Source organism: Wasmannia auropunctata, unplaced genomic scaffold (assembly GCF_000956235.1).
Source record: "Wasmannia auropunctata unplaced genomic scaffold, wasmannia.A_1.0 LD336106.1, whole genome shotgun sequence".
Taxonomy (NCBI): domain Eukaryota; kingdom Metazoa; phylum Arthropoda; class Insecta; order Hymenoptera; family Formicidae; genus Wasmannia; species Wasmannia auropunctata.
The window spans coordinates 5,365,497-5,393,435 of NW_012026784.1; the positions used below are offsets into that span (position 1 = coordinate 5,365,497).

The 27,939-nt window shown below is 40.0% G+C and overlaps 1 protein-coding gene across 6 annotated transcripts; it reads left to right on the top strand.

Annotated features, from left to right (window-relative positions):
• The first annotated feature begins 1,695 nt into the window (after positions 1-1,695).
• On the top strand, positions 1,696-27,574 carry LOC105454219 (cytokine receptor). Of its 6 annotated transcripts, none has more exons than XM_011696735.1 (13): positions 1,696-1,718; positions 16,305-16,902; positions 17,682-17,972; positions 19,073-19,375; positions 19,507-19,664; positions 19,798-19,969; positions 20,112-20,420; positions 20,504-20,652; positions 20,757-21,666; positions 21,921-22,067; positions 22,569-22,659; positions 22,818-22,890; positions 23,020-27,574. In XM_011696735.1, exons 2-13 carry the CDS (start codon positions 16,320-16,322, stop codon positions 24,370-24,372), a joined length of 4,539 nt encoding a protein of 1,512 aa, XP_011695037.1. In that variant the 5' UTR covers positions 1,696-1,718; positions 16,305-16,319; the 3' UTR covers positions 24,373-27,574. The 6 variants fall into 6 exon arrangements, with proteins under 6 accessions (XP_011695037.1, XP_011695002.1, XP_011695047.1 ...); XM_011696700.1 differs by lacking the exon at positions 1,696-1,718 and adding an exon at positions 4,042-4,903; XM_011696745.1 differs by lacking the exon at positions 1,696-1,718 and adding an exon at positions 4,042-4,903 and having other exon boundaries at positions 22,818-22,881.
• Positions 27,575-27,939: the final 365 nt, after the last annotated feature.

Consider the following 27,939-nt stretch of genomic DNA (forward strand, 5'->3'; position numbering starts at 1 on the left):
ATATATATATATATATATATATACACTGATGCGTATTATATGTACGTATATATGTATATTTTGTATATATACCATATTCCATATATCTTTTTGTATATGTAATGTATATATATAAAATATACATAAATATACATATATATATGCATATATATGTTTCACTTATTACATGTGTATGCTTAACGAGCAATTCGTATAAGCGATAAGCAGCAGCAAATGCATTTAATCGGATCACACAATATCCATTTTATAATCATCGCATTTATTTTTTATAATTATATATATAAAGAATTTGTATATTGTATAGGATATTATATACCATAAGTTTAGCGTAAATGTACATACTTGTTTTTTCGAAGACTATAAAGGATAATGTTGATAATTTATAAGGCTATCGTAATAGAAGCAATACTAACGCGTCAATCGTTGTTCTCATCGACCCAGTCGTCGAGAATTCCGAGTCTTTACTACTCGTCTCTGCCTTTCCTCTTGCCAAAGCTCCAGTTACATCGCATTTTTTTTTTTAACGCGACTATCTCCCGAGACAATTGCGACGAGTGATTTAGAATCTAGTTGGAGGAAAAGAAAAGTACCGGAACGTTCCGTCGTACGTTCTCGACGTATGTTACATCGCGTTCTCGAGTAGTAAAGACCGAGCGCCGATCATTAAATCTTAAATCGCACGCACGAAAAGTATTTTATATTCGATTGATATACACCAATTTTTAACTGGACTCAGTTATTTTATACGAGCTTCGTATATTTATTGTAATTCAGATATGTAAACCGAATTCTGTATATGTCCGTTATGTCTTAAGCAATCGTCGTTGAATAATCCGAGATAAAAAGAAAACTGATATTGTTGCTAAGGATATAATATACTACCGATATATATATATTGTTGTTGAGATATACCGAGATAATAAATACTGCATTGAAAAAAAATTTCGATGGAATTGTGATTTATATTCTTGGCGATTGTCTTGTATTTTCTCTCTTTTTATTTCTCTTGGAATTGAATCAAGAACAAAATAATTGTGTTAAACTTATATACATCGATGGATAATGCATCATCATGATGTAAAATATAGATGATATAACTGAACAGAATATTATTGTGAGGTATTGTTATATAGGCGATTCTACGAATGTTAAGGATTAAGTTATCATTAATCAGTTATTTATTATCGATATATAGATATATAAATAGCTAAGTAGTACTGATAATTACGCGGAGCTGACGGCGGTTGTCATGCGCGCGTATAGATTTTTGAGAAAATTTATATTCTTTTGGAAATTGCGTAAATATTAATTATAAAGCAAAGAGTGAAAAGTATTGCTTCTAAATTCTGTTCTACGATGTAATAACGAGATGGACAAAATTTTGAACAAAAATCTTGATATTGGAAGTAAAGCGATAGCTTCCGTTATTTTTGCCATTTAGAATTACTAGCGATTCAATTCGCAGTAAGACAGAACAATTTCAATAATGATTTCAATTTTTGTAAAAAATTTAAAAAGGACGCGCTCCCTCGACGCATCGCCCTTTAAATATGGCGCCGTGGCGGAGCAGATGAGAAGCAGGCGAAGCTTTTCCATTTTTGCGAAGCGATCATTAGCAATCCGTCCGTTTAAGCTTGTCGGTCAAACTGGTTAGCCTATAGCCCCGCTGAATAGTTTCCGCATTCCAAGACCGGCGTACTTTCCGAGGACGTGTAAAGGTGGGTAAGGTTATCGATCCTTATTGGCGCGTTCATTCAGGATCGACGATTTCTTGAAATCCGCGTGTCGCCGATCTTTCCAATTAATCGCGCGATCGGGGAGTCCAATTACGGCCTTATATTGCGTCGATTGGCGGCACGCCGCGCCGTCAGTCCCGTGTACATACATACATACGTGTGGTGGCACTCGATCACTTTTCTCGAAACCTAGAGCGTAAGCGCGCACGTCACCCGATCGCCGTCCGTCGGTTCCGCGTAAACTCGGAATCGGTCGCGATTTCTCTTCGCGCTAATCTGTACAGAATTAATCATGAGATCGCCATCCGCGTGCGAATGCCGGTCGCTGACGTCAAATTAAATAAAAACAAAAATCTCGCGAGAAAAGCGTAACGAATAGATAAATGAAAATATAGGTACATATATATATACATTAATTATTAGAAACTACTTCTCGACTAAACTTCGATTAATTTGATCGACAATTATTCACGTATCCGATAAAATAGTGTACCCGATGTTATCTATTTTATTAATGGATAGAATTACATATGTAGTAATTGAGCTTCTTATTCCCAATTCGAATTTCCAAGAAGACCGAGGCTTTTTACGAGATATTCAGAAAGTTCTGAAAACTCGGAGCTGCAGCGCGAGAGAGACAGCTAGCTGTGACCTCTGTTATATGTTTACGTTAATAAAGCGCCAATTATCAGCGTGAAGTGTCCGTTATTCCCACTGTTTGTTTCGTTTGTTCTCTGCTCTTTGTTGGATGATATTGTTGAAAGTGCCAAAAGCCGCTCCACGGGGAACCGTGACAGGAGGAGAAACAGGCCATTATAGGCAATATAATAATGCCTAGACACCTAATCCCCGAAGGGCTCCTTGTCAATTCCCTGATCCCTCAACCTTTTCCAAGATTTCCTCCCGAGATAATTGTAATGATGTACCTCGCGTTTTATTTAATTTTACTAGCAATGTCTGTTGCATTTACCCTTGCTTATTGCGCGTATAGAATCTGGGTAGCGGAGACCATCATATATTTTTGACAAATAAAATCAAATCTTTCGCCTGAAATCTGCCGATCTATATATAATTTCCATGCATTTTACTTCAACTCTATACCGTGCCACGTGTATTCCCAGATCCGAAAATATCCGAAATCCGAAACATCTTTCCAAATGTTTCGGATTAAAATTCTAATCAATTTTAACTACATTAAAATTATTATAGCTACGATTATTAATATTATTTTTAATATTTAAAAAATATTAAAAAAATGACAAATCATATAATTATAAATTCTTTAAACAATATTGTCGTTTGAATTAATTGTTGATCGAGTTACTCAGAGTTTGGTCAAAGTCGCCGTGAATTTCAGAGGGTTCTAAACTTTCGGGCGCGTTCAACAAACAGATCAAATCAGTGAGTGATCCTTTTGTATTACAATTTTCACTCAGATTCAGCGAAGAAAGGCAATCATTTATTACAATAAAGGAAAATCATTTATCATAATAAATAAGTCATATTAAAAGAATCGCACTGAGCGCTCACTGATTTGCTTTGTCTGCTGAACGCGCCCTTTGAACAATAGCTCGACTATCGTATTTGCTCGTATACAATGCGCGCTTCTCATCTCACGGCACAATAGGTAATTTAACAGGGGGGATAAAGGTAAAACGATGAGCAGACGTCGGAGCGTCTCTCCCGCTCCGATCAGATTTCGAAAATCTCGGCGAAAGAAAAAGATTTGTATAGCGTAGATCATCGCTGCGATCCCCCGGTCGATATGCGTTTTGAAAGGCGGCGCGGCGCGGCGCCACCTATCCGTGCAGTCCGCGGTTCCGAGAATGCATCATGCTTGCTCGCTTGACGTCTCGCCGTGACGTCAGTCGTTGATCGGCACGCCAGCGGCTGCATCACGGGCACGGACGGCGGGTATTACACACGCGAAAATCGCGGAAAACTCGGCGCGGCGGCGAATTCGTGCGTCACGGTGTGCGGCGCGACGGCCTGGTCCGGTGGTTCACGGAAGGCGCGGAAGGCACGGATACGAGGTTACGCGCGCTGGAGACGCGCGAACGTCGGAGTCGACGGGGACGACGCGTGCGAGCGGAGCGGAGCGGAAGGTCCCGCGCGGTGAGAATCCCGGAGGCTCGCGAGGCTCATCGGCGCGCAAAGTGATCCCGTCTCGACGCGCGGCGGCCGCCCCGGCAGAACGGCGGGCAGCAGGGGGCGTGGAGGAGGAGGAGGAGGAGGGCAGCAGCGCGATCCTCCATCCCGCGTACGACGCCATCTTCGCATTGTGCGGTCGCCGTCGCGGACGCCGCCGTCAGGTTGACGGCACTGGCGCGATTGATCGCGCATACGTTGTGTGTATACTCCACGCTCGCGCCGCGGATCGTCCCTCCCCCCGCCTTCCCGTGGTGGTGTGTGCGTGTGTATAATACGTGCGTGCACACAGACGACACACGCACGCGCGTACACGCGAGCGCGTGTTTTTGTACGCGGAATATATACGCGCATCACGTTGGGAGCCGCGGAGGTCCCACAGACGGACGGACGGGCCCCCCTTGGCCATTCTCGTGAATGTAAACAGAACTCTCCGTCGCGCCGGATATATCATGTGCTACGACATGGACGGGTACGGCGGCGCGGCCGCGGAGCTGCTCGCTCTACCCGCGTCGCGCTGAAGGCCGAGCCGGAGCTGAGCTAAGCGAAGTGAAGTTGTGTCGACGTTGCCGTCGCCGTCGTCGTCGTCGTCGTCGTTGTCTTCATCTTCGTCATCGTTGCGGTCGCCGCCGCGCGCTCGCGTCGTCGGTGTGTGCGCGTTCCTCGACCCGGGTCGCCGCCTTCGGAGTGGTGTGCGTGCGGGGATTACCGTGAAGTGGGAACGGCAGCCACGAGAGCCGACCGTCGTCGACCGTCGTCGCTCCGGGCTCGCCCCGTTGCGTGTACGCGGCGGCGTCTCTCTCTCTCTCTCTCTCCTTCCCCGTCTTCCTTCGCCCGACTCTCTTGCTCCGTCTTCTCCCTCTCTCCTTCTCTCTCTCTTTCTCTCTCTCGCGGTCGCCTAGGATAATTCCCGATACCTGAGACGGGTTCGCGTGTGCGCGCACCGCGTACGGTTCTACGTTGGCTCCGTTGCAATGAGAGGCCTCGGCAGGAAATTCACGGACGGAGCTGCATCCAGGGTGAGTATATTAATTTCTTCTTCTCCGCGCGCGTTATTCTCTCTCTCTCTCTCTCCCCGCGGTGCTTGCTCCTCGCGCGTTTTGACAACGACCGCGGATCCCGCGCTGCGGGGAATCGAGAGACGAGAACGTCGCAGGGCCATCGCCGACGACGTATATCTCCTCGTCCTGTTTACTCCGTCGTCGTCGTCGCTTGCGCGTCCGCTTGTTCGCCGCGGGCTTCTCGCGTTTTACGCGCGTATATTGCATTCTCTGCGTCTCCGATTTCCGTCGCGAGTCGCGAGATGTATACTTATTATATATACCTGCGTTCGCCGCCTGTCTTCGACGCGTCCGTTGCACGCATTGTTTTGAGCCGCGATTTCATATTGTATGTACGCGTCACGCGCTCGGAGGTATTCGCATCCTCGCTGTGTTTTTTTCCTCCCCTGTCATTTCCCCCCCCCCCGTTCTTTTCTGCGCGACGAAAGATTTACGGTGTCCCGAGTGCAGGCGGATAGGATCACAGGTGCGCCTGCCGAGAGATCCGGTAGCGAGGATTCCCCCCCCCCCGCAGCAGGTAGGGACCGTTTGTTATTGTTGGACGGGAGTTTTTCCGGCTCGAGGGATGTGAATCTCCTCCTAATGGAACTTAGGTATATCCGCGCAACAGTCGCAGGCTACACGGCTACCGGAATCCCTTCCCTTCCTCCTCCTCACGGAGGTTCTGCACGTGTACGTGTCCTCTTATGCGCGGGTTGCGCTCGTGTGCGTGACTCCGTCGAACGGGGTGCTCTCTTCTTCTTTCTCTCCTCTCTCTTTCTCCTTCTCTTTCTTTCTATCTTTTTCTCTCGTTTCCCCTTCGCTCGCTCCGCTCGTTCGCTCGCTTGTAAATCGAAATCCGAGGTGCTTTTCGAGCCGCGTGTTTGTCGCTCGTAAAAAGCCCCCACCGAGCCCGAAGGCAGAAGCGGGATGGCATACTGCTGTTTGTCTCAGGTTCGCGAACCTAAACCGACGAGAGGCAACGTATATACGGATCGGCAGACAGGCAGAGGCAGGCACAGGCAGCAACTGCAGATAAGCTAGTATCAGACTAAAGATTGAGATTGAGATTGGATTGGAATTTGATTATTTAAAACAGAGTTTACTAAATTAGATATTGGTTTTCTTTCTTCTAATTGGTTAAATTCCAATTCAATCTCAATCTCAATCTTCAAGTCCAATACGGGCTACATAAGGCTTTTTGTCTGGTTTTACGGTTTAACCATCCGCAAATTTATTTCTTATATAAATTGAAATGCGGCAGCGGTTTTCGGAATTCACATACACGTTTCCTAGCCGCGCGCTTGTTTTTGTGGTATTTTCCTCCTTTCTCTCCTCCACTTTGAAATCAAAGTGCACTTTGTTCCGTTTTAGCGGGGAAACCCATAATACAGCGAACTGTAATAAGAGCAAGTCTCTCTCTCTCTCTCTCTTTCTCTAGAAAGAAAGACTTTAACATTCCTATTTTGACGAATATGCGTTAGTACGTTTATATTAATTTTATAAAATATATATGGACTACGTAAAAAAAGAGATATGAGATGTATGAAATATAACATTTTTATTTAATTAGTCATTATTATTATCGAGATTTACACGGCAAGTTCTCGCTCTATTGATCGAATTGCGTGCTTTTTCTTAAAAATAAAAAAAAATATACATAGGGTAGGTCTGCACATGTTGTGTCAAAAAAATGCATTAAAAAATTACGTAACAAAAAGTACAGATTGATAATTTTATCTGTAATATTGTCTTTCTTTGTTAAAACTCTCGCCTATATACTTGTTTTTTCTTGTACCCTCCAAGGGTCGTTGCAAAAAATTGTATTTTATTGGAGCACATCTTTTTTTGTTATATATTTTTTTTTTGTTACCCTTATCTGTGAGGAAACACTCGGCCCAATCTCAATTGCGGGTTTCTCGGAAACTCTCGAAAATACCAATGCGTTAAACTATGTATTCATGGTGTCGCTTGTCGCTCATATTTAGCGACAAACAAGTGAAATTGTATCTATATCATATGGCGCTGATTTCGATTGTCGCTTGTGTAAATGGGTAGCAGCGATAAATTTTTTATTATACCCACACGACTCGGTGCGACGTCGCTCTTACGCACCGAATCAATACAATATAATAAATATAATAAAAAAATTTATCGCTGCTATTCATTTACACAAGCGACAATCGAAATCAGTGCCATATGATATAGGTACAATTTCACGTGACTTGTTTGTCGCTAAATATGAGCGACAAGCGACACCATGAATACATAGCTTTACAAACAAGAAAATAAAACTTATAACATTGTTACATGCTGTAAAATAAATGGCTGTCAATAGCTCATTGCGTGATCTTGCATAGAAAACTTTCCAAGATTTAACTTCCCAATCTCTTCTCGACCCAATCTCAACTGCAGGTTTCTCGGAAACTCTCGAAAATATCAATGTTAAGAAAATAAAACTTATAATAATATCGTTACGTGCTGTAAAATAAATGGCTGTCGACAGCTCATTGCGTGATCTTGCATAGAAAAAATTCCGAGATTTAACTTCCCAGAAAAAATCATGGATTTCGGTTGACGAATCTGGAGAATCTGACAGTGTCAATGCAAAATACAGGGGAATGTATTCATTATTTCGAAACCAAAAATTAAGAAAATCTTAGTATTATTTACTACGATTTGGCTCCTGTAGATTAGACGGTTGACTTTTATGATGTATAATACTATTTGAAAAATATCATAATAGAGAGAGAGAGAGATTTTCGATATATTTTAATGGTTCTCAAAGTCCATAAATTCTGACGTATTTATTTCTCCATTTTATATATTAGATGCTTATTCGTATGAGTTGGAAGAGAACAATTTAATGTTAAATCAGCTTATCCCATTATGTTTTTAATCAAATACCTCGAGCTAATTTCAAATTTGGCCACTTAACTCTAATCACCTAATCCTGCAATATGTTAGAATTTATGCTAGCGCTGGTGAGGGCCTAACTTTAACAAGGGTATAATCCGATGAGGTTTAGGCGTGTAACGAATAGACGAACATTTTGTGGATCCCGTTAGATCCAGCTTCCATTTGCTCTTTTCTTTCTCTAAAGTTTTCTGTATTATATAAGCATACCGGCAACAAAATCCTGAGAATAAAAATGGATTTGGTGCATGAAGGTTAAAAAAAAACTTGAGGAATGACCCTTTCGTTCTTGCCTTCGTACGTGTACGTCTCCGAATTTTCCACAATGCGTTTTTCTAACGTGAAACGATCTTCATTTGCTGTCTTCCATCTCCACCAGCCAGTCGAAGATCCGCGACGTCCGACTCTATTGTGTACGAAAAGTGCTGTTCCGGTACTTCTGGTTTACAGTCCCCGCGCGGATTACAGATCGTTAGTTGCATAGAAATTCTTCCTGCGTTCAGTCCCCATTTCGACCCGCGAGTTTATGCAGGCGTCGAGTGTTGAAAATTAAAACAGCTTAGACATTCGGAGTTTCACGGTAAGAATCCAATTTCGCATATATAATCGAATTCTACATTTAGGATATTATACTACAAGTATTTTATCCGTCACTCTGCATACTTGTGTGCACAGTGGCGAACGGAAGTATGTGTTTATAATTATAATTTTAATTTAAAATTCTATTTAAGGGCATTACGTAGATACTATTATAAAATTTTTATCATATCTTTGATTAAAATGGCAATTAAAACATTACTTTTCGTAAAAACCTTTACTTTTGTTGGTTTTTATAACGTATAATTAAATGTAAACAAAAGTGAAGGTTTTTACGAAAAGTAATATTTTACCAATTAATTTATGTTATCAAAACATAACATTATTTTTACATCAAATGAATGTAATCATACAAAAATTAAAATAAAAACGGTTTTCCGAAAATGTTTTATAGACAAAATTATTTTCAGATAAATTATATATTAGCGTAACTGATGAATTACGTGCATTCTTATTGGTAATAAAATGTATCGTCTTTTGTGCGATTGCCACCATAAAATAGTCTGTTTCTTCGAAGGAAGTGTGTTTGAAATCATAAATACACATCAGACATAATTTTTATTTCTTGTTTCTATCACTAGAATACTTCGAATTCGCAAGTTCCGAAATCTCATGTTCCTTTATCTCTTATGGAATTACAAGAATTACATTTCGTAAGCACGAGAGACAAGGCAATAACAATTAATTTGTCGAGTTGTAGTTAGCAAAAACCTTTTTTTCTCGTTAATGTTTGTTGATTACTAATCGACAATCGGCGCGATGGCAGGCGGAGCGATTCGCGAAGAGCAGAGAATATTTTTAGAAAAAGATCGAGTCTCCCGCGGTGATCGAGTTAGCAACAGCATATCCATTAATTATATCGCAAAGTTCCGTCTCGCTTTAAACGCATCCTAGTCCGAATGCCATCTCGTCTTTCGAAGATATTTTCGATTATTAACGACCGAAGTGTGTTGCGGCTTCGCGTTTCTCGCGTTTGAAGACGTCTCTTACGAACCTGCGACCAAATGTCGGCTTCGCGTTACGCGCGTTCGACGCGAATCGCAGATTGCCCTCGTTTGCACCATTTTTATGAATATGTGAAAATCCATTATTATCAATCTATGTTATTTTTAATTTAATTAACGTTGACGTTATATTTTAATTTTGTTTACTTTGACGTTATTTTACCGATCGATCTTGCGTTCATTTCTCTGACTCCTTTATTACACTTTATTATTGTCATTTAGGTTTATGCGGCAAATTTCAGATTCTAACGATCGAATTGTGTGCACATGTGTGATTTAAAAAATAAGATAAAAATAAGAAGAAATATGTATATATATATGTAAACGTCATCGTGGTCTATTAGCAAACAAAATGATAGCAATTTGCATTTTTATTTTTATTTTTCCTGTACGTTTAATTATAAATTATTCAATTATAATTATTTAAATGAACGAAAAATAAATGAAAACTATGCAAAAAAATGTTTCCATTTCAAAGGTTTCTTTGTCGCAGGCCACTCTCGCATGCTCGGCTCGATGAAGAATGCCTTGCGTATTGTTTTCAAACTGACGCTTTGACCGTACTCTTCATTTATCTGTACAGCAATCTACGACGCATTAGCTCTAGAATTTTTTTCTCACTGTGTTTACAACTTTCCTTTCCTTCCTAACACTTGTTTAGTTTGCGCAAGCGATGACGTTTTACGCATTTTTTTCATACCTTTTTCGTTTCAATAATTAAAATCTTTTTTTTTAACACTTTCCGATGAATCTTTAATTTCTAAATTAAATTTATGTTCATAAATTGAATACAATTTTTTTTAATGTCGTTTCTTTTTGTCTCATTTTGTAGCTACTATACAATTATTTTTCGTAACTTATAAATTATTCTAAATAGTAAAAAAAAGATAAACGTTAGATTTCCTCCTATTGCCTCTCTTTGTTTAACAAAAGACGATACATTTATTATCAATAAGAATGCACATTATTCATTAGTTATGCTAACAATTCTATGAAAACATTTTTGCAAACCGTTATTTTTATTTTTTTCTTGTAATTACATTCACTTATAATACTTTTCATAATGTTAAATTAAATATATAAACCAAAATACCACAAAAATTAACATTTTAATTGTCATTTTCTTCTAAAATATAATAAAAATCTTACAATAATATTTGTGCCCGATACTTTTTATCCATCATCTTAGATAAAGACAAAGAATTTGTGGAAATACGGTTGTTCGCAATATACGGAGCAACGCGCTCGTTTTCGGAGTTTGGTGTATGAGAGTGTATAAATTTTGCGGCATAATTACGTTATATTATGTCATAAGATATTATATCACATGACGTTACGTAACGTCGTGATAAAGTATATAGTGCCCAATTTTCTATCTATCAGAGATAGATCAGACCGCTTGATCTGGAGTGTCCTATCTTGCGCGGCATTCGCGCGAATCGTCGAAGCATCGGTTTACTCGGTATCTCGACGTATCAGAGAAAAGAAGATATTATTTGCTTGCGGGCAGCGATTCTTCTTCAAGATCTCCTGAAATCGTTTGCGAACAAGTAGCGCGTTGAAACGAGTCGTCGACAATTTCTAGCGAATCGATCGGTATTCAGAGAAGCGATACCGCTAAATAATCTCTTTTTTTTTTGTCAATTACCGGTGATTCAACAGTGTCAACAATTAATTAATTCCGACAATTAATATTCCGCTTCGAGAGAAGCGAAGGGTTTCCGTTTGAGCTTCACGTTACGGCTTAACGATATGGCTTCATGTACCAATGATGGAGTTTTTCGATCGGTGATGATCGATGGGGTGACACTCTCGAGATTCCAGAGGGGAACGTCGAAGTGTTGGAGAACCGTTGCAAAACAGGATTTGCGAGCCGACATATCGACGATCTGCGATACTAACGATCGTCTTCAGACGTTTACGAGATTGCTTGCAGTAGCACCGCGCAATATTAAGTCGTGCAGATGCGCCGAAAAATAGATAGGGATTGATTTGTCGCGCGTCGCGATGGGAGACGATAATCGCCCTTGTAATCTCATCCACGATGGTAATCGATAAAAATAAAAGTCAATATGAACAAATATCGTCGATAACGATGATATCGGTTCGCAGAGAACATCGGTCCCATCGGCTGGCGATACTTCACCGTTGCATCGCCAGCCGCGTGGACCAGTCGCGAAAAGCGGATTCCCGCGAACGCCCTCCTCGCCTCGCTCGTCCCCCTCTCCTCCTCGGGCGACTTTTCTTCTTTTTTTAGCGAAATCTGTCATTCCACGAGCGCTCGCGCGGAGATATAAATACCTACACGGCGGCGAGGCGGCCGCGAGCGTGCGCGCGCGCGCGCTTTCCTCGGAAAGCATCTCGCGCGCGAGATCGTCGGAGCGGATCTCACGACTCTCCGCGCCTCTTAATCCGATTTGCGCTATTTGCGAAATGTACGTACGCGACGGGCGATGCATCTCTCTTCGCGCGGTTCCAAGAACCCTGGCTTCCGGTGGAAAACTTATCTTCATTTCGTAATCCGTCTTTCAGCGACACATCTTGCGCGTCGATGCGTGACAACGCGGCGCCTCGGCCGCGCCGGGAAGCGCCGCGCGACGCGAATAAGTTCGATAAAATTGTATGTTCTTGATACACAACGATACACGTGTATCGCGCGCGGGCCGACCTCCCCCCTCCCCTTATCGTCGGTTTTAAGTTCACGAAAGACGTGGCTATTGACGGCATTACGTCAACGCGGCCCTCCGCGCCGCGCTTTGAAAACAGAAACGTAATACGACGTCATCGGTCATGAAAGTGTCAATAAGTTTGACGATAATAAAAATTAATTACAAGAGTACACACAGCGCCTTCCTTATAAATTGTCTTATCAACGCTACTCGCTACTCGTTACCACGCATTACGTACGTGCAACTGACCATCTATGAGAACCGTTATACGACGATAAGGAATATACTATACGGCGTCGAATTTGTGTGTCGCGACGTTTTAAAAATAATTGCCGAAGAGATTATTTTTATCTGAAAATAAATAATTAAGCAGAGATAATTCTTCCGTTGCCTCTTTTAAAGCGTTGAAATATTTTGAAGTTGACTTCCGAATGAACTTTAAACTCTTTTTAAATATCGATATTGTTTTTGTAATTAGAGCGATTGCCGAAGGAAATGCCGGAAGCTTTTTGAATTTTAAAAACACCGAATGTTACCTGTAGCCGAAGCTCGATGGCTTTCAGCAAACGCAACGCGTATTTCTGGAAATTTCCGAAAAATCGCGATGCGAACGACCCCGCGGAATTCTCATTCATATTGCGTCGCGATCGATCGATCGAAGCGCGAACAATGCGCGAATACGCGAGTAGCGAATCGCGGCGTGATTAAAACGAAAATGACTTGTCGTTGGCTCTTTATCAGTCATTTTCTTCATTATTCACCGCGATCCGCCCCGCGGTCTTCTGCGGCCGCAAAGCAGAGCACGCGGACGAAACCGATCGCGCGGCGGGAGTGGAGTGGAACGAGAGCGTCTAACACAAGTGAAGTAAAGTGGCGGCGCGATCGATTTATCGGCGCGATAAAGCGCGCACTGCACGATGCCGTTTCCTCGATTTCGCCCCGGAGCTCGTGAACTCCGCAAATACGAGACTCCGATGTGTATGTTGTTTTCGCGAGACGGCGGGATATCGATCGCCTCTTTCTCCTTCTTTCTCTGAACGCTGAATTCCGTCGCGAGCACGGAAAAATCGCCGCGCGTGCGGCGCTCACGCCCCGAGGGTGCCACAGGCGCGCGGGTCTTTCCCAGCGCGGAATCGAAAAAAATGCGAAAGTCATCGGACGGGTTCTTCCTATCGTTATCAGTTCCGGACCGGAATCCTACTTCGTGACACATATATTCGGTATTCCGCAACACGACGATGCACCTGTTATCGCTTGTGGACAGAACGACCGCGACTGAAATGCGGATGTTCAAGGTGAGCAGCACGAAAAAAGCAAGCGAGAAATAAGTTCTCTCTCGAGCATATTTTCCCTCGGTATCCCCCATTGCCCACATTTTTCCATTAAAAGATTAATCTGGATTATAAATCTCATGGGGAAGAGAGAGACACAGAAAGGAGAAACTTTTCCATTAAAAGATTAGTATGGATTACATATTTTACAAACAAATCTTTTCCATGAAAAGACTAATGTGGAATATAAATTTTATGAGAACGAGTTATTTTTTAAAAATATTTTTCAAACTCTTTTCCACGTGTGTAAAATTGAAAAATTAATTTTCGCAGAATCGTTCTCGTAACGTATTTCCCGCGCAGTAAAATTGGAATTTGGATTAAGATACAAATTAAATATACGATTGCGCGACAGCTATTTGGTTGTCACAATATTGCGTAATATTTTTTGCCGTGGGGCGCTTGTAGAAAAAAAATATATTATTCAACCCTGTACGCCAGCAGAAACATTTTCTTTCTCTTTGTGAAGTTACTATTCAGAAGGAGAAAAAAAACAAAGATTCGAAGTTAGAAAGAAATAATGAAGAGTTTTCCTGTTACATTCACGTCTGTAATAACGTGTTTGTAAAGAGTCATTTGCATATTTGTGGAAATGTTGTTTCCCATCGCGGCGTATTATGCAATGCACATTATGAATAATTTATTTTGTGATTAATGATTTTGAACTTTTTTTTACAAAATTATATGGATTCTTTATTTTTTCCGCACATTAATTTTTAACGATAAATTTTCTGACAAATTTGGAATTATTTTTAGTGAGAACATGAATAATTATTATGTTATTTATTATCTAATCTTTAGCGTTATATATATACCTATATATATATACATTAATATACATATATATACATTAATATACATAAAAAATATTAGAATCAAATACAAACATAATGACCGGGTATCCACAGACGTTCCGGGTAGAAGTTAATTTATTATAATTGCAGCTATATTAGCTGTAATTATAGCAAAATATTATAATTATAACTTTAATTTTTAATATATATATATATTAACCCTTGTTTGACACACTGGGGTGTAACACACCCCAGGCCCACTTTTCGTTAATTTGAAGTATGTAACCCTGAGAAAAATTGTACATAATGCACTATATCTACCCCAGTGTGTCAAGCACGTCACGCCACAGAAGTGTGGCAAGTAAGGGTTAATATTAAAAATTAAAAAGTTATAATTATAATTTTGCTATAATTATAATAAATAATAAATTATAATAAATCCGGTCACATGGAACTTTATTATAATGACCATATTCTAAAAAAACACGAGTTTCATTTATTTTTCCACTGATGTAAATGTGAGAACCTTATCGGTCATAATGACCGATATTCCGAGCAGAGAGTTAATAAAATTCCATTTTTATTTCAAGATTTTATTTGAAATTAATTTAAAAATATAAAAGCGTTTATTAATTTGTTTATTAAATTATCATTAAAATTGTTTATTAAATATTTATACTTAATGAACGTTAATATATGTTAAATAATAAATAAGTTTTAATGACGGAAATATGTTTGAAAATAATTAATATATTATATTTTTAATTTTTGTAAGAAAAACTTTTTTGAATTGTAAGCAACATAAAATAATTTCTGGGTATACATATATCTGAAGAAAGAGAACGAAAATAATCTTTGCACGAAGTGTCAAATAAAAGTTTACTAATTATACAGTTATTAAATTCTACTATTCTATTCTTTTCTGATGTTTATAAGAATTTATATGCTAAAAATATAGAAAAACATACTAAATCTCTATTGGAAATGTTTAGAATTTTGAATATTTTCGAATTTTCAAAGACATGGCACAATGGAATTGAAATAAATTCGAAATAAAAATCGGATTTTGGACAATAAATCTATATACAAAAAAACATAATATATTCTTTACTTCCAAAAGAATATATATGCGCTAGATTATTATAAAAATAACTCAAACTCGACGATAAATGATATATATTAATAAGTATCTATTATTTTAAGAGTAAATATTGGAAAACAGGGATTCAGAACTGGAACTCTTTGGGGGTTTAGGAGATATTGTGCTCAAATGATTTTTATTCTTATTGTGCTGTTAGCCCTTAGGAATAGCAAGTATTTTAGAGATTTTCAACAATCTTTTAACAAGGAACAGAAAGTAAACAAAACGAACAATAGATAACATAGACTGATACTACTGCAGATGGTGATTTATTAACATAAACACAATATGTCACAGTTAAATCTCTTTTATCGGATCTCCAAGTTTCCAGAACTTGCCGAATAATTGAAGTCTGTTGTGATTTCCGGAATATCGAATCCGATCATATATATCTCAACTTGTATTTATATACGTATCTCGGCAAAATTTCTCATATGCAAATATTAATCATCGCGAGCTTATGTTTATATTATCGTCGCGATACGTGACGAAATATAACGACTTATTAGAAGCACACCATTCTCCACGTGTCACGAATTTGCTCGTGTACTTTCCTCCCCCTACATTCCTCGTAAGTTTCGTAGATCCGCTGGTAGTCAGTTGTGTCCTAGCGCGAACGCGGTTCACAAGCGACGACCGTCTTCCTCTGCTCCTGTTAATTTTTTTTAAATTCTTTTGACACAACTCGATGTTACAACATTGTTACCTCAGCTTTCAGTAATTTGACTTTTAGAATTAACTTTGTAATAAAATTCTTTCGTTGCAAACAAAAATTTGTTTATATTTGACAAAAAATTCATCGCTTGGTTTGATGAGATCTTTTATTAACTTCTTCGATTGCCAATAGCAGTTACATGTGTGTAACATCGAATATTCCATGTGCGATTTTGAGATTTACTTTCATTGAATTTATTTATCTTCTTTCCAGTGACGGAAGCGCAAAATGCCTTCAATCGATACGCGATCGATAAGAGTGCCTGGAGAAATGGATCGGTGTCCGTCGCACAGAGCGGACGCCACGTCGAGACATCGAGCTGGATGCCGATCTACGCTAGATGAGTCCAACAGTTTCGCAGTGCCGCGCTGCGATACATTCAACGCCTCTAATGCCGTCCTGCACAAGAAGGATACCGTCACAACGCTGGAAAACGAGCCCGATAGCGTGGCTCGCTTGCCAGAGGACACTTCGTTCTCTCACAACGCCCAATCAACTGATCTATACTCGTTGCGAAAAGAATTCGCCTGCCCTGTCGCTCCCTGTGATCACGGACGCGATACAAGTGTAATGAACGCGAACCACCGAAATCGTCACAGTTCTACGCGAGAGAGTGACGCGATGAGACATTCTCACGCATCGAGCGCACTCTCGAAATACGGTTTCAATCAAATGCTAGGATTAATCACCGACTGGATAACGAATTCTTCATGGAGGAGATGGCGGGCCTACTTTCCTATCTTAATCTGCCTATTTTGCGCGACGCAGTGTACAGCCCGCACTTGCTCAGTTGGATTAAGCACACCAGGGTGTAAGTCTCGCTCAAATGTATCTTTGCGCCTAAATACACGCGAGTAAATTTATGTTTACGCGCTGTATTCGCGAATATGATTATTAGCGATTAGCGAATTAAGCTATTCGAACTGATATTTAAATTGGCCCGTTTTGTTTTCACCGCGTTACGAATGTGCGCATATAATTGCACATTTTGAAACGGTACATTATATTTGAATAGATACATGTATACACATTGTATAGCAGAGATAAAAGATGGTTTCTCCTATTTCTCTCGCATGCGTACTACTGTGTGCTAAGATTATAAATAAAACATATGTCTTATCTCTCCTTTTGGAATTCTAGTGTCGAGCTAAATGTATATATCTATATTTAATCCGCGAGCTGTACAGTTCATATCGAAATTGCCCACCCGTTGAAGTGTATTCATCGCGATATTCGTAATTTTACTTTCATTTCACTTTAATATTTGTGATGCAAAACTTATATGAATAATTTTAGTTCAATCTTGTTTACTCTAGTCACTTAAGCCGTCACACAAGCTAATCACACTAGCGATTGAGGTTGAGATTGCATTGAAATTTGACCAATCAGAAGAAAAATAACTAATATCAAGTTTAGTAAATTTTACTTTGATTGATCGAATCCCAATCCAATCTCAATCGCTAGTGTGATTACGGCTTTAAAAATTTCGCTTATATTCGTTAATCTGTGAATTTTTATAACTGAAGATTCAACTGAAGTGTCTTGTATCCTCAAATAACAGCACTATAAATTTCACCTTATTCTGTGTAGGGACCTGGCCACAAGGTGATATTGTTATCGAACATGGTAAGGACCTCAAAATGTACTGCATATTGAATCAGACGATCGTGAATCGTGAATATCCCGGTAAAAATGCGACGAATCTCCGATTCTTTCGTAACGATCACGAAATGGGGCCGGAATTCGTCACGGTAATTAATGAAACAACGTTAGAGCTGTACGTCAACGAGCCACCGGCCTCCGACAACATGTACAATTGCAAGTTGAAAGTAAACAACAGCGACTATGTAGCAGTTTGTCTCAACAAGGTTGTAGTTGGATGTAAGTAAAAACTTATTTAAATTATCTTTTATGTATGTCTTTACATTAATACTCTGCAAATTGATAAATCAATTGAGAAAGAGACGATTTCTCGCGAAAAAAAAATAAACCAAAATAAACGGAATACAATTTTTCTGTACGAGGCCTCGCAAAATGAGTTTTATTCTACATTTTCGTCATACTTTTTTTTATCAACTCTTTGATTGTACTCGTAGTTATGAGACATTTGATGGAGGAACACTATTTTATTTTTATTAAAGACATTTTTGGTAATCTGAAGAATTTGAGAGTATCGAGAAATACATCTTCCACTATTTACAATCGTACAAAACGTATCTGAAATATGATTATCTACATATCCAGTAGAAGCACACATTTATCCTTATCAGCACGACCCGTCGATGATTTTTTGCGGAAACAGTACAGAGCTTTGATTCTCTTTTCATTAGTTACGAGTAAATCGTTTGACATGCACGGCGTCTTAGAAATCGTTTTACTATCATCGACAATAAAGATAACTAGAAAACAGACACTGTGTAATACTAAGAGTTAAACAAATCACTTCTTATCCCATAGAAGTTTACTCATTTAAAGAAGCTATATTTGAATTAAATTCTGTACGATAAATTATACATTTATGAAACATTTATATTATAAACAATTAAGTATCTGAATTGACCGTGGACTGTTTCAAGCAATTAAGATGAGATAACACAAAGCGGATTTTCTGTTTAATAATATTTTTTATGTATGAATCTTACAAATTTTCGATTCAAGTAAACTGCGTATAATTAAAAAATTTTAATCTCAACGTAATATGTTATACATAAAGCGTCCGTAATCTTAGAAGCGATAAAAATTGACAGGTTGTACCAATAAAAATAAATTGGTAGGATTGATATAAAGCAAATCGTGATATGCAATGTTTGCAAATACAATTTCAAGCATTTATTATCAATACACTTAGCAAATGTCGCGAAAGCTATTTTGTTTAAATTAACTGTGCGCAGTTAATTTAAACACACGAAAAAGAAAACAACACACGTTTCTTTCTTATGTGAAATATTTTATTTTATTTTACTCGTTTTATCTCTCGACAGATCCACCTCAGAAACCTAAAAAATTCGACTGCATTTCCTATAATTGGGAGAGCTTCAATTGCACATGGGAGCCAGAACACAATTTCGTCCATACAACATACGAGTTAATGTTCCAATTAGCTTCAAGATCGGGAGCGTTGTATTACTGTCCGCTTGAGACGACGACAGAGAATTCGTGCACGTGGACTATATATTCCAATCCACTGTATAGGCAACCGTATGTGTTTTATATGTTTACACTGAATGCATCTAATACTTTCGGGACCGTCAACTTTACATATCGCATCCAGCATTATCCTAACGGTACGTAAATCTTATACAAGCCATTGTTTATATTTCATCGTATAAAAATGTCTTAATAATGAGAAATGTACCGCGCAATTTTTCAATTCGCTGTCCACTTGATGTTCAAGAGTGTTTTTCGTTGTTTTCAGTTATTCCGGCTAAACCTCATAACCTCACCTTAATAAGTAAAACATCGGAGAGCGCACTGTTGTATTGGGAAATCCCCTTCCCGATGGCGACATTTCCAGTTGGTATTCATCACAAAATTATGTATCAACATCAGTGGGATCTTGAGAAGCATTGGAATGTACGATATGTATTGATACAAGTGATATTTGCTGCACTTGGATGATTTGTCGATGTCGCAATTACTGAAAGAATTATCAATTATCTCGATAAACAATGATAATCTTAATCGAATTTATTCTTTTCTTGCCTAGGTCATCAATATTACGTCACACAAAAATAAGGAGCAATGGCTTTGGAATCTTACCAGACTGGAGTACGCTAACACAGTGTACGATGTTCGCGTTTATTTAAAGAGCGCGACAGCTGTAAGACCGGATCGATGGAGTGACTTCAGTGTCGTTACATTCAGGACATCGCCGAAATGTAAGTAAATTTATGAATCAGGAAGGGAATCTATTGTATTTGTGCCTTTATTATTTAATCGATATAACTGCGTATTGCAAATAGGCTACGATTAGTGTACATTGATCTGTTTCTATTAAATGTGTTCTCTCGTTTGACTTAGTGCCTGGCGCTGCACCGCGAACTGACATCGGTAGCTTCGAAATTGCTGAAAATAACGGAAACAGGGACGTATACTTGTATTGGCAAGCGATACCGCACAACCAGGAGAACGGTGATAATTTTAAATATCAAATCATTCACGTGGAGGAAAATGGCCAAAACGTTTCGCTCACACCAAGCGAAACGACCAGGACGTACGCTAAATTGAAGGGAATCAGCTTCCACAGCTACCTATTCGAGATCATCTCGACGAATGAGGTCGGGGCTAACAGTAATCGTGCAAGAATATACGTACCGAATCATCAAGAGAGTGAGTATATGGAGATATCAAGGAAGGATAGAAAGATTTAAGTACATCTAACAATTTGTAACAATACGTTATTTTTCTCGCAGTACCGCATGAACTGATAGCGTTCACGAAAATCGCTTTCGAAAAAGGATTGTACGAATTATCCTGGAAGCCGCCGTTCGTCAAACCTAGAATCATGAATTACACCATCTTTTGGTGCGACAATGAGCGCGATCGTCCGTATCAGTGTACCGTACGTATCAGTGATTCTCTGCATTATTTGAAAAATATATATATATATTTTTTCATTTAGAAGTTTAAAGTGTACGCGCCACGTTAAACGCTTTACGTTTGCAGGGATACTTGGACTGGGTGCATGTTAACAGAAATACTACGATCTACAACATAACTGTGCCGGACCCGTCCAAGGTGTATCAATTCGCAATCTCCGTCAATACCGAGAGAGGTAGCAGCGGTATGATATGGTCGACGTGCACGGTAATTCACAACAGAGTCCTCGGCAAAATGAAGTCCGTGTGGATCAATCGTATTGGGTCGACCTTTATCGAAGTCGGTTGGAAGCTCGACTGCTCGGATCGCATCGGGATAATCGAGGGATTCAGCATTAAGTACTGTCCCATAGTGTCGCCGTTGAATGTCAGCTGTAGCGGTCCCATGCTTAACAGCACCATAGTAGCGGACGCGCACACGATACATGGCACTGTCTACAATCTGAAGCCCTACACCACGTACATGCTGAACGTCGCGGTGCTGACGAAGAGCGGTGAGGGTCTGCCTAGCGATCCCCTGTACAATACCACCCTCGAAGGCGCGCCGACCCCACCATTGAGCGTGAGAATCACTGACGTGAGTAACACGACGATGTTCGTCGCGTGGAAAAAGCCGACGGCGATGAACGGCGTGCTCAGGTATTACGAGGTCTATTACAACGGTGAAGTCAGGAAGGTGGATGTGGATGAGGACAAGGAGGGAAATCACATCAAGCTGATGGAATTGAAACCGTATACGAACTATTCTATTAGAATTTCCGCGTGTACCGTCCAGTGCAGTGAAAAGTCAAAGGCGGTAGATGAGTACACGAAGATCGGCGTGCCCGGCAAAATTAATATACCCAAAGTACGCTTTGTAAACTCCAGCCAAGTGAACATCCAGTGGGAGCCACCATCAGAACCGGCCGGTCCTGTAGAAGAGATGTATTACGAAATAGAGTACGGAAATGGCATAATCCAAAACGTTACTAAACCAGGTGAGACTAATAGGAATTTAAGAGAATTTCTGATTAAACAAGACTAAGCTACAAGAAATATTTCTTTCAAATATAATTAAACTTTGAATTATTTTGTGTTTTTTCGTTTTCCATTTTTCTTCTTAAATGGTGATAAACGTAAAGTAATAACAATTTCAAAAGAGAGAGAAGTGAAGAGAGACGGTAAAAGAATAGGGAACTATAGAAGGAAAAATACAAAAACTTAATTATAATATTATTTGTTTATATTGCAGAAGTGCAATTGCCCATTCCTGACTGCAAGAACGTTGAGCATCGAGAGCAGAAGCACAAGTTCCGGGTCAGGGCTATTAATATCAATAACGGCGATATTTTGAAAGGATCCTGGTCCGACTATGGGGAAGGAAATTGTTATAATAACGGTAGTGTTTCTTATTATTCTTAATATAGAAAGCACGAGAAACAAATTACTCTTTTATACGGGACGCGTTTGTTTTCTTATAAAATTGAGCACCTTTTGTCGCAATTCACACACACACACACACACACACACACACACACACACACACACACACGTACATGGCATGACATTTGTGAGTATAAATGATGACATTCATTTAAAGGACGAGAACGTTTAATATCTTTTTACAATGAGAGGTAATGATTATAGTTTTTTTTTAGATATAAATTGCGAAACCGGTTTATATGACTCGACCACGTCGGACTTTTTCTTCATCTGCTTCTTATTATTTCAGGAACCAAAGTTTCCTACAATCTCCAGTAGATTAATTTTTTTCTATTGTGTTTTGTTTTCTTTTACTTCGATTCGACAGACGCGGTAATATTACACATACATATTTAACGCGGATATTGTTAAGCAACTCGTTTTTTGATTAGCGAATGTATATTTTTCCATGCAACAGGACTATCGTACGTCGCACTGGTTATTATATGGATGGTTGGCGTCTTCAGTATCACAGCGTGCATCGCGTGCCTTGTGTACATGTTCAAGAGGTAAGAAAAAAAACTTCTATTCCTCAGCAATTCTCTGTGGAAATATAACGATACATTTAAATAATTTTTAACTTTAACTAACACAAGAAAAGAATTTTTATCCAATTACAGCCATTCTAGCTCTATACTTTAACACGCTTTTTGCAATTTTTTTGCAGAATGTGGATAAAATGTCGAGCTATGCGAGATGTCGAAGTGAAACTACCGCCCGGACTTACCCCGGTAAATATGGTGAGATACCTCGGTCTCAAGTTTTTTTTTAAATATTTTACGGTTATCGAAACAAATGCGATTGAAGCAAATGCGACATAATCTACAAAAATACAGTGTGACAATGTAAGCTCTATTTTATTGGCGCAGATGCTGCTTGAGAACAAGGGCGAACCACACATACGTCAGCCGTCCGCCGATTCCAGCGGCTGTTCAAGCGGTCAAGAGTCCGTTACCTCTTCGCTCACGGCGGAGTCGCAGGTCTGCAGTGACAGCGGCACTGAGGTGGACGCGGTGCATACGACGTCCGACAAACTGAAGAGTCAGCCTGTTCGCGAATCGACCCATCTACGACAAAGAACTGCACGTGCACCGGGCGCATTATTGGCAGACGTCACGACCTGCTGGGCGGACTCGTACATCAAAGTTGGCGATTCCGTGAGTGAGCCGACCTCCGAGGAGACCATATCGTTGGCACGGTCAACGCCCAATTTAACGGATAACACGATGTCGAAGAGCTACTCGCCATCGCAACATGCTTGGTCCAGCACAAACTATATCAGCATGCCGTCCTCCTCGGAGGCGTTACTGAGCAACCCGAGCCTCGTACCGCGGAAGAATGTCAGCTTCGCCGGTGGTAACAGCGCCGACGGTGACAGCAAGGACGATAACAATGACGACAGCAACGATAGCAACAACGATAGCAGCGACGACAGCGGTGAAGCCTTGATATCGATCAAATTTGACGACGAATTCGAGAAGGAGAAGCAGAAGCAGACCATCGACGACAAGATGCGGTCGATTATCGAGCTGAACAAGAAGATAGATATATTGGCGTCTCACATCAATCCCGATAAGACGACAATGGCGACGCCGTATGTTCAAGCGGGTCTGATAGACGAAATACCCGGATCGCCTTCCAGTATACCCAAACATATACAAGCCAGGAATAGCAATCTGATGTGCGGCACCTTCAAGGTTAAGGACAATCAGAATCTGTGCAAGAAAGATTACATGTCATTCTCGCCGACCTTCCCCGTCAATACTTCCTTGACTTCGGCAAGTCCGAAGTATATCCTCGCCACCATAATGCCCGAAGGGATGACGATGCCGGTTACAGAAGCGGATCAAGAATCTTTACAGCAGAAAACGCTGCACGACTCGCACGGTTCCACTACGGGCGGAGTCTCGTACACTATTGTGAATGAGGCACAGCCGCAGGAGCAGCGAGAGAAGGCGGGCGAACTCGCGAACGTGACGGAGGACGTCGATGAGGATGTCGACAACAAGGACGCTCCGTCCTGGCCGACGGCGGATGTGACGATAGAGGGGAAGGAGTTGGACTCCAGTTACATCACCATCGCGAATTTGTCACCGCCCTCGGCGGGACCGTCTTACGTGCGACTCGAGAAGATGCCACCGTCACTGCCGCAGACGGCGACAAGTCAGCCGGACGCGGAGCAGTACGCAGAGGTGACGGTCGTGCCAAGTACAGTTCAGTGAGGTGAGGAGAGACTGTCGTCTCGTTTTTCTCCTCTCCTTCGCGGCGGTGATCATTGCCACCTGCGTAGACGGACGAAGTAAGTGCTACACTGTAAAATTGTGGTATATACGGCGGTGCATGCGAGGGACTTTGGGGGGGGGGGGTTATACACGTTTGAATGTAATTGCGACGCTCACGCGAATCGACTGAGTCGAGCAGTGACCTTTTGCGACCTCGGAAATGAGGTCCGCTTATTGAAATGTACGAAGAGATTTAAGAGAGACTTTCTTTATGAAAGAGAATGTTTCATTCTTGCTACGAAAATAAGACTGGATCTAAGCAAAAAAGAAGATCATCGGCTTGGGATTAAATAAATCGTTGGAAATTTACCTCTTAGTAAAGGAGCTTGCTGATAAGAGCGCTCACGTTTGAAGACTCTTCCTTAAATAGCTCATCACTGAGAAAGAGTCTTATGCACAAGGCATCCGTACAAAAAAAAAATAGAATACACAGGAAGCGCGACTCGGCAGAGCCTTTAAGGGAATTTTTTAATTAGACCTTTTTTATCCCTTCGCCCAAGCTGGTGTCTTCTTGTTTGATTATGCTTGTATATCCGGCGCGATATGCACATGTATGCGGCACGATACGTTCGAGCGACGAGACATGCCAGATTGGCGTTCTCGTTCACCAAAGTATGTACCAGTACTGCGTTACTTTTTTTAAATATATATATTATATGCGCGATGTCGACGCGATTACTCCATAAGTTAAAATAAGTAAATAGAATATACGAATGCGTTATATATATGTGTATAACGGTCATACATGTGTACATACATATGACCGGATTGACGGACAGCCTATTGCTGTCGAAAAATTAATTAAATTAAGTCCACTTCAGACGATCTATGATTCAGAATCAGGCGCAATCTAGCGAAGGGAATAGGGCCTCCCCTCCCCAGAGAATCCGACACTCCTGAAAAAACTCGCGCTTCTAACTTGCGCGTTCATTAAAAAAAATCAATTAACCCTTGTACGATTTATGATCACGCGCGATATTTTTTGTTACAATCACAAAGTTCCAAGAAAAGTGTATTACTCCTCATTCTCTCGCGGCAAAGCAAATATTTGCGCAGCGTGAAAGAGCGGTGTAAATGAAATTTTTTATTAGAAAGTGGCTGTTTCTTGGAATTTTCCAGCAGTGTCTTTCAATAGCCGTAATGCGATTTGACAGTCGCGAGCCCAATTTGAAGAAATTTTTTAAAAATGTAGAGTAAAATTGTATATAATCTATAGTTTTTTTCCTGAGATATACAGAGCATAATTAGTGTTATATACTCTCTCAGATAAAATGCTTCAAAATGTTATATATCATCTTGTTATACAATTTTCCTTCCCTACGTTCCTCTGATCCCGTCAAAATTCAAGATAATAATAGGCTCTGTAACTTCACATATTTATAATTTTATATGCCGTATACGAAAAGATTGAAGAATATACACAGCGCGCGTATTTATGAAAAGATAAAAAAAAATATGAACTCTCACATCGAAACATACGGGCATAAAGAGACTATATACAGAACGCGCCAGATTTCTATTTTTAAATATTATAGATCGTCTATAGCTGGTTTTAGTTAGGCATTTTTTTCACAGCACAATTTTTTTCGCTAAATTCTCGTTTAATCGTGAGAAAAATTTTTTTGCCATTTTTGCAGGGATAAGCAAACTTTTTTTAGCATTATATTTTCTAGATTTCTTTATTAATGACATACAGATATCCTAGTTTAATCCTTAGTTAATCGCTTGAGCAAACTGATGCAACGTAATTTCTATGACTTCACTTTTTTTTTTATTATATCACTGCATTAGAAATAAATTAAATTAGAACCTTAAAATGATGCTATTCTGATACAACATCAAATAATAGGAAAGAGAAGAGAGCAAAAATAGAATATATCACAAATTTATAATTTTTTTTTTTTAAATTCACGCAACACGCGATTAATTAAGGATTAACGTCGTTTCGGAAAGACGAACGCTATTGCGTTTATATTCGCGTGGAAAGCAACGAGTGCATACAGATATTCTTCCGAACGATTTTTTTTCTCGACTCTATCAACGAAAAATTCCGCTCGCGAACGTTTCCGTTCACCTTCGCGCCGACAGGATTGCTCAAAGAGAGACGAAAGTGACGCGTTCGACGGGGTTGCTGCATACAGTCAACGGAACAACGACGAAACGCAAGTTACGTAGATTTTCTATTTCTCAAATCTACCTTCTATTCACCTTCAGCTGTCACACAGCCGCGAAAGTTGAATCATGCAATGCAATTTTGTTATTCGTTCACATAGCTCATTCGATACTTCATTATCACACATATCGATCGCGAGTAAAATGTTGTACGCAGCAACGTAACGGGAGACTCTTTTGTAATAGCGCTATGGTACAATGTACGGCGTAACCGCACACATGGTCAGGGATAATAAAGTAAAATGAGAGATAGGAAAAAGAGAAAAGAACGTCGTGGTGAGCGCATGGGTGTCGCCAAGTCAGCTCGCGAGAAGAAACATGTTTCCGAAGTCTCGAAGGGAGGGATGGCAAATTAAATGACGCTGTGTCATTGACGTATCACGCCTACAGGCCTGCTAATATCGTTAATGTAAGATTGTAAACATTGTATCTCGCACTTATTTGTATATACCTCCGATTTTTAGAAACGAATTAAATAACGAACAATCGGAGAGAAGAGGCGCTCTTTTTTCTCGCACTTCAACGCCGCGCTTTTCGAACGGCGAGACCGATCTGCTCGGCTACACGAGGAATCCGCGTGGAGGTGCCCACTGCGTCACAATTATCCCGGATCGTGCGCTTTAATTACGCGTAGGTCAGAAGGCAATTAAAGTACCTCGCGCAGTATATATAGAGTTAGCTGTGAGTAAAATGCGCAAGTGACAATTGGGCCTCGCAGAACACTGTCTCACGCTATCACGCAGCAACAAGAATATATGTATGCATAATATGTGCACTTTAAACTAGTCAGATTACACCGCCTTCTTCCTACAGGCCTTTCTTTCATACCTTCGTCGTAACGTTCGATCGGACGTTAAGATTAGCGGTTGTACAAAATTTAATGATAAGCCGAAAAAAACAGAGCTGACATGTCCGTAAACTGTTTGTTCTTTTTTTTCTTATACGAATCTTGTGCTACTAAAAAAAAAAAGAGACCGATTGAACTTTTAATGAGTAGACAGGAATCTTCTCTCCATTTGTCAGACTTTTTATGATAACGTTTTATTAATCTTCGTCGGACGGTTGTTGTTTGTCAAAAAAAAAAACAAAAAAAAACTTGAAAAGAGAAAGAGCTTTAATGAAGAATTGGACGGCCTATTATTGATATTTACAAAGTATGATTGTAAAAAACTAATTGTGCGGTGCTACAAATTTTAATAAGAGATAAAAATTTAGATGCAATTGTAGTTTAATTAAGGGCTAAATAATTCAGCGATCACTGAATTTATATTGACAAAGGTTTAAGAAAAATCGTAAATATTTCGAATTGTTGCGAAAAGAAAGGCCTGAATCTTT

Coding starts and splice junctions, on each gene's coding strand:
- LOC105454219 (XM_011696735.1), top strand. CDS start 16,320: ATGCCTTCAATCGATACGCGATCGATAAGAGTGCCTGGAGAAATGGAT. Junction 22,068..22,568: donor AGGAAATTGTTATAATAACG/GTAGTGTTTCTT, acceptor TCCATGCAACAG/GACTATCGTACGTCGCACTG. Junction 22,660..22,817: donor CTTGTGTACATGTTCAAGAG/GTAAGAAAAAAA, acceptor ATTTTTTTGCAG/AATGTGGATAAAATGTCGAG.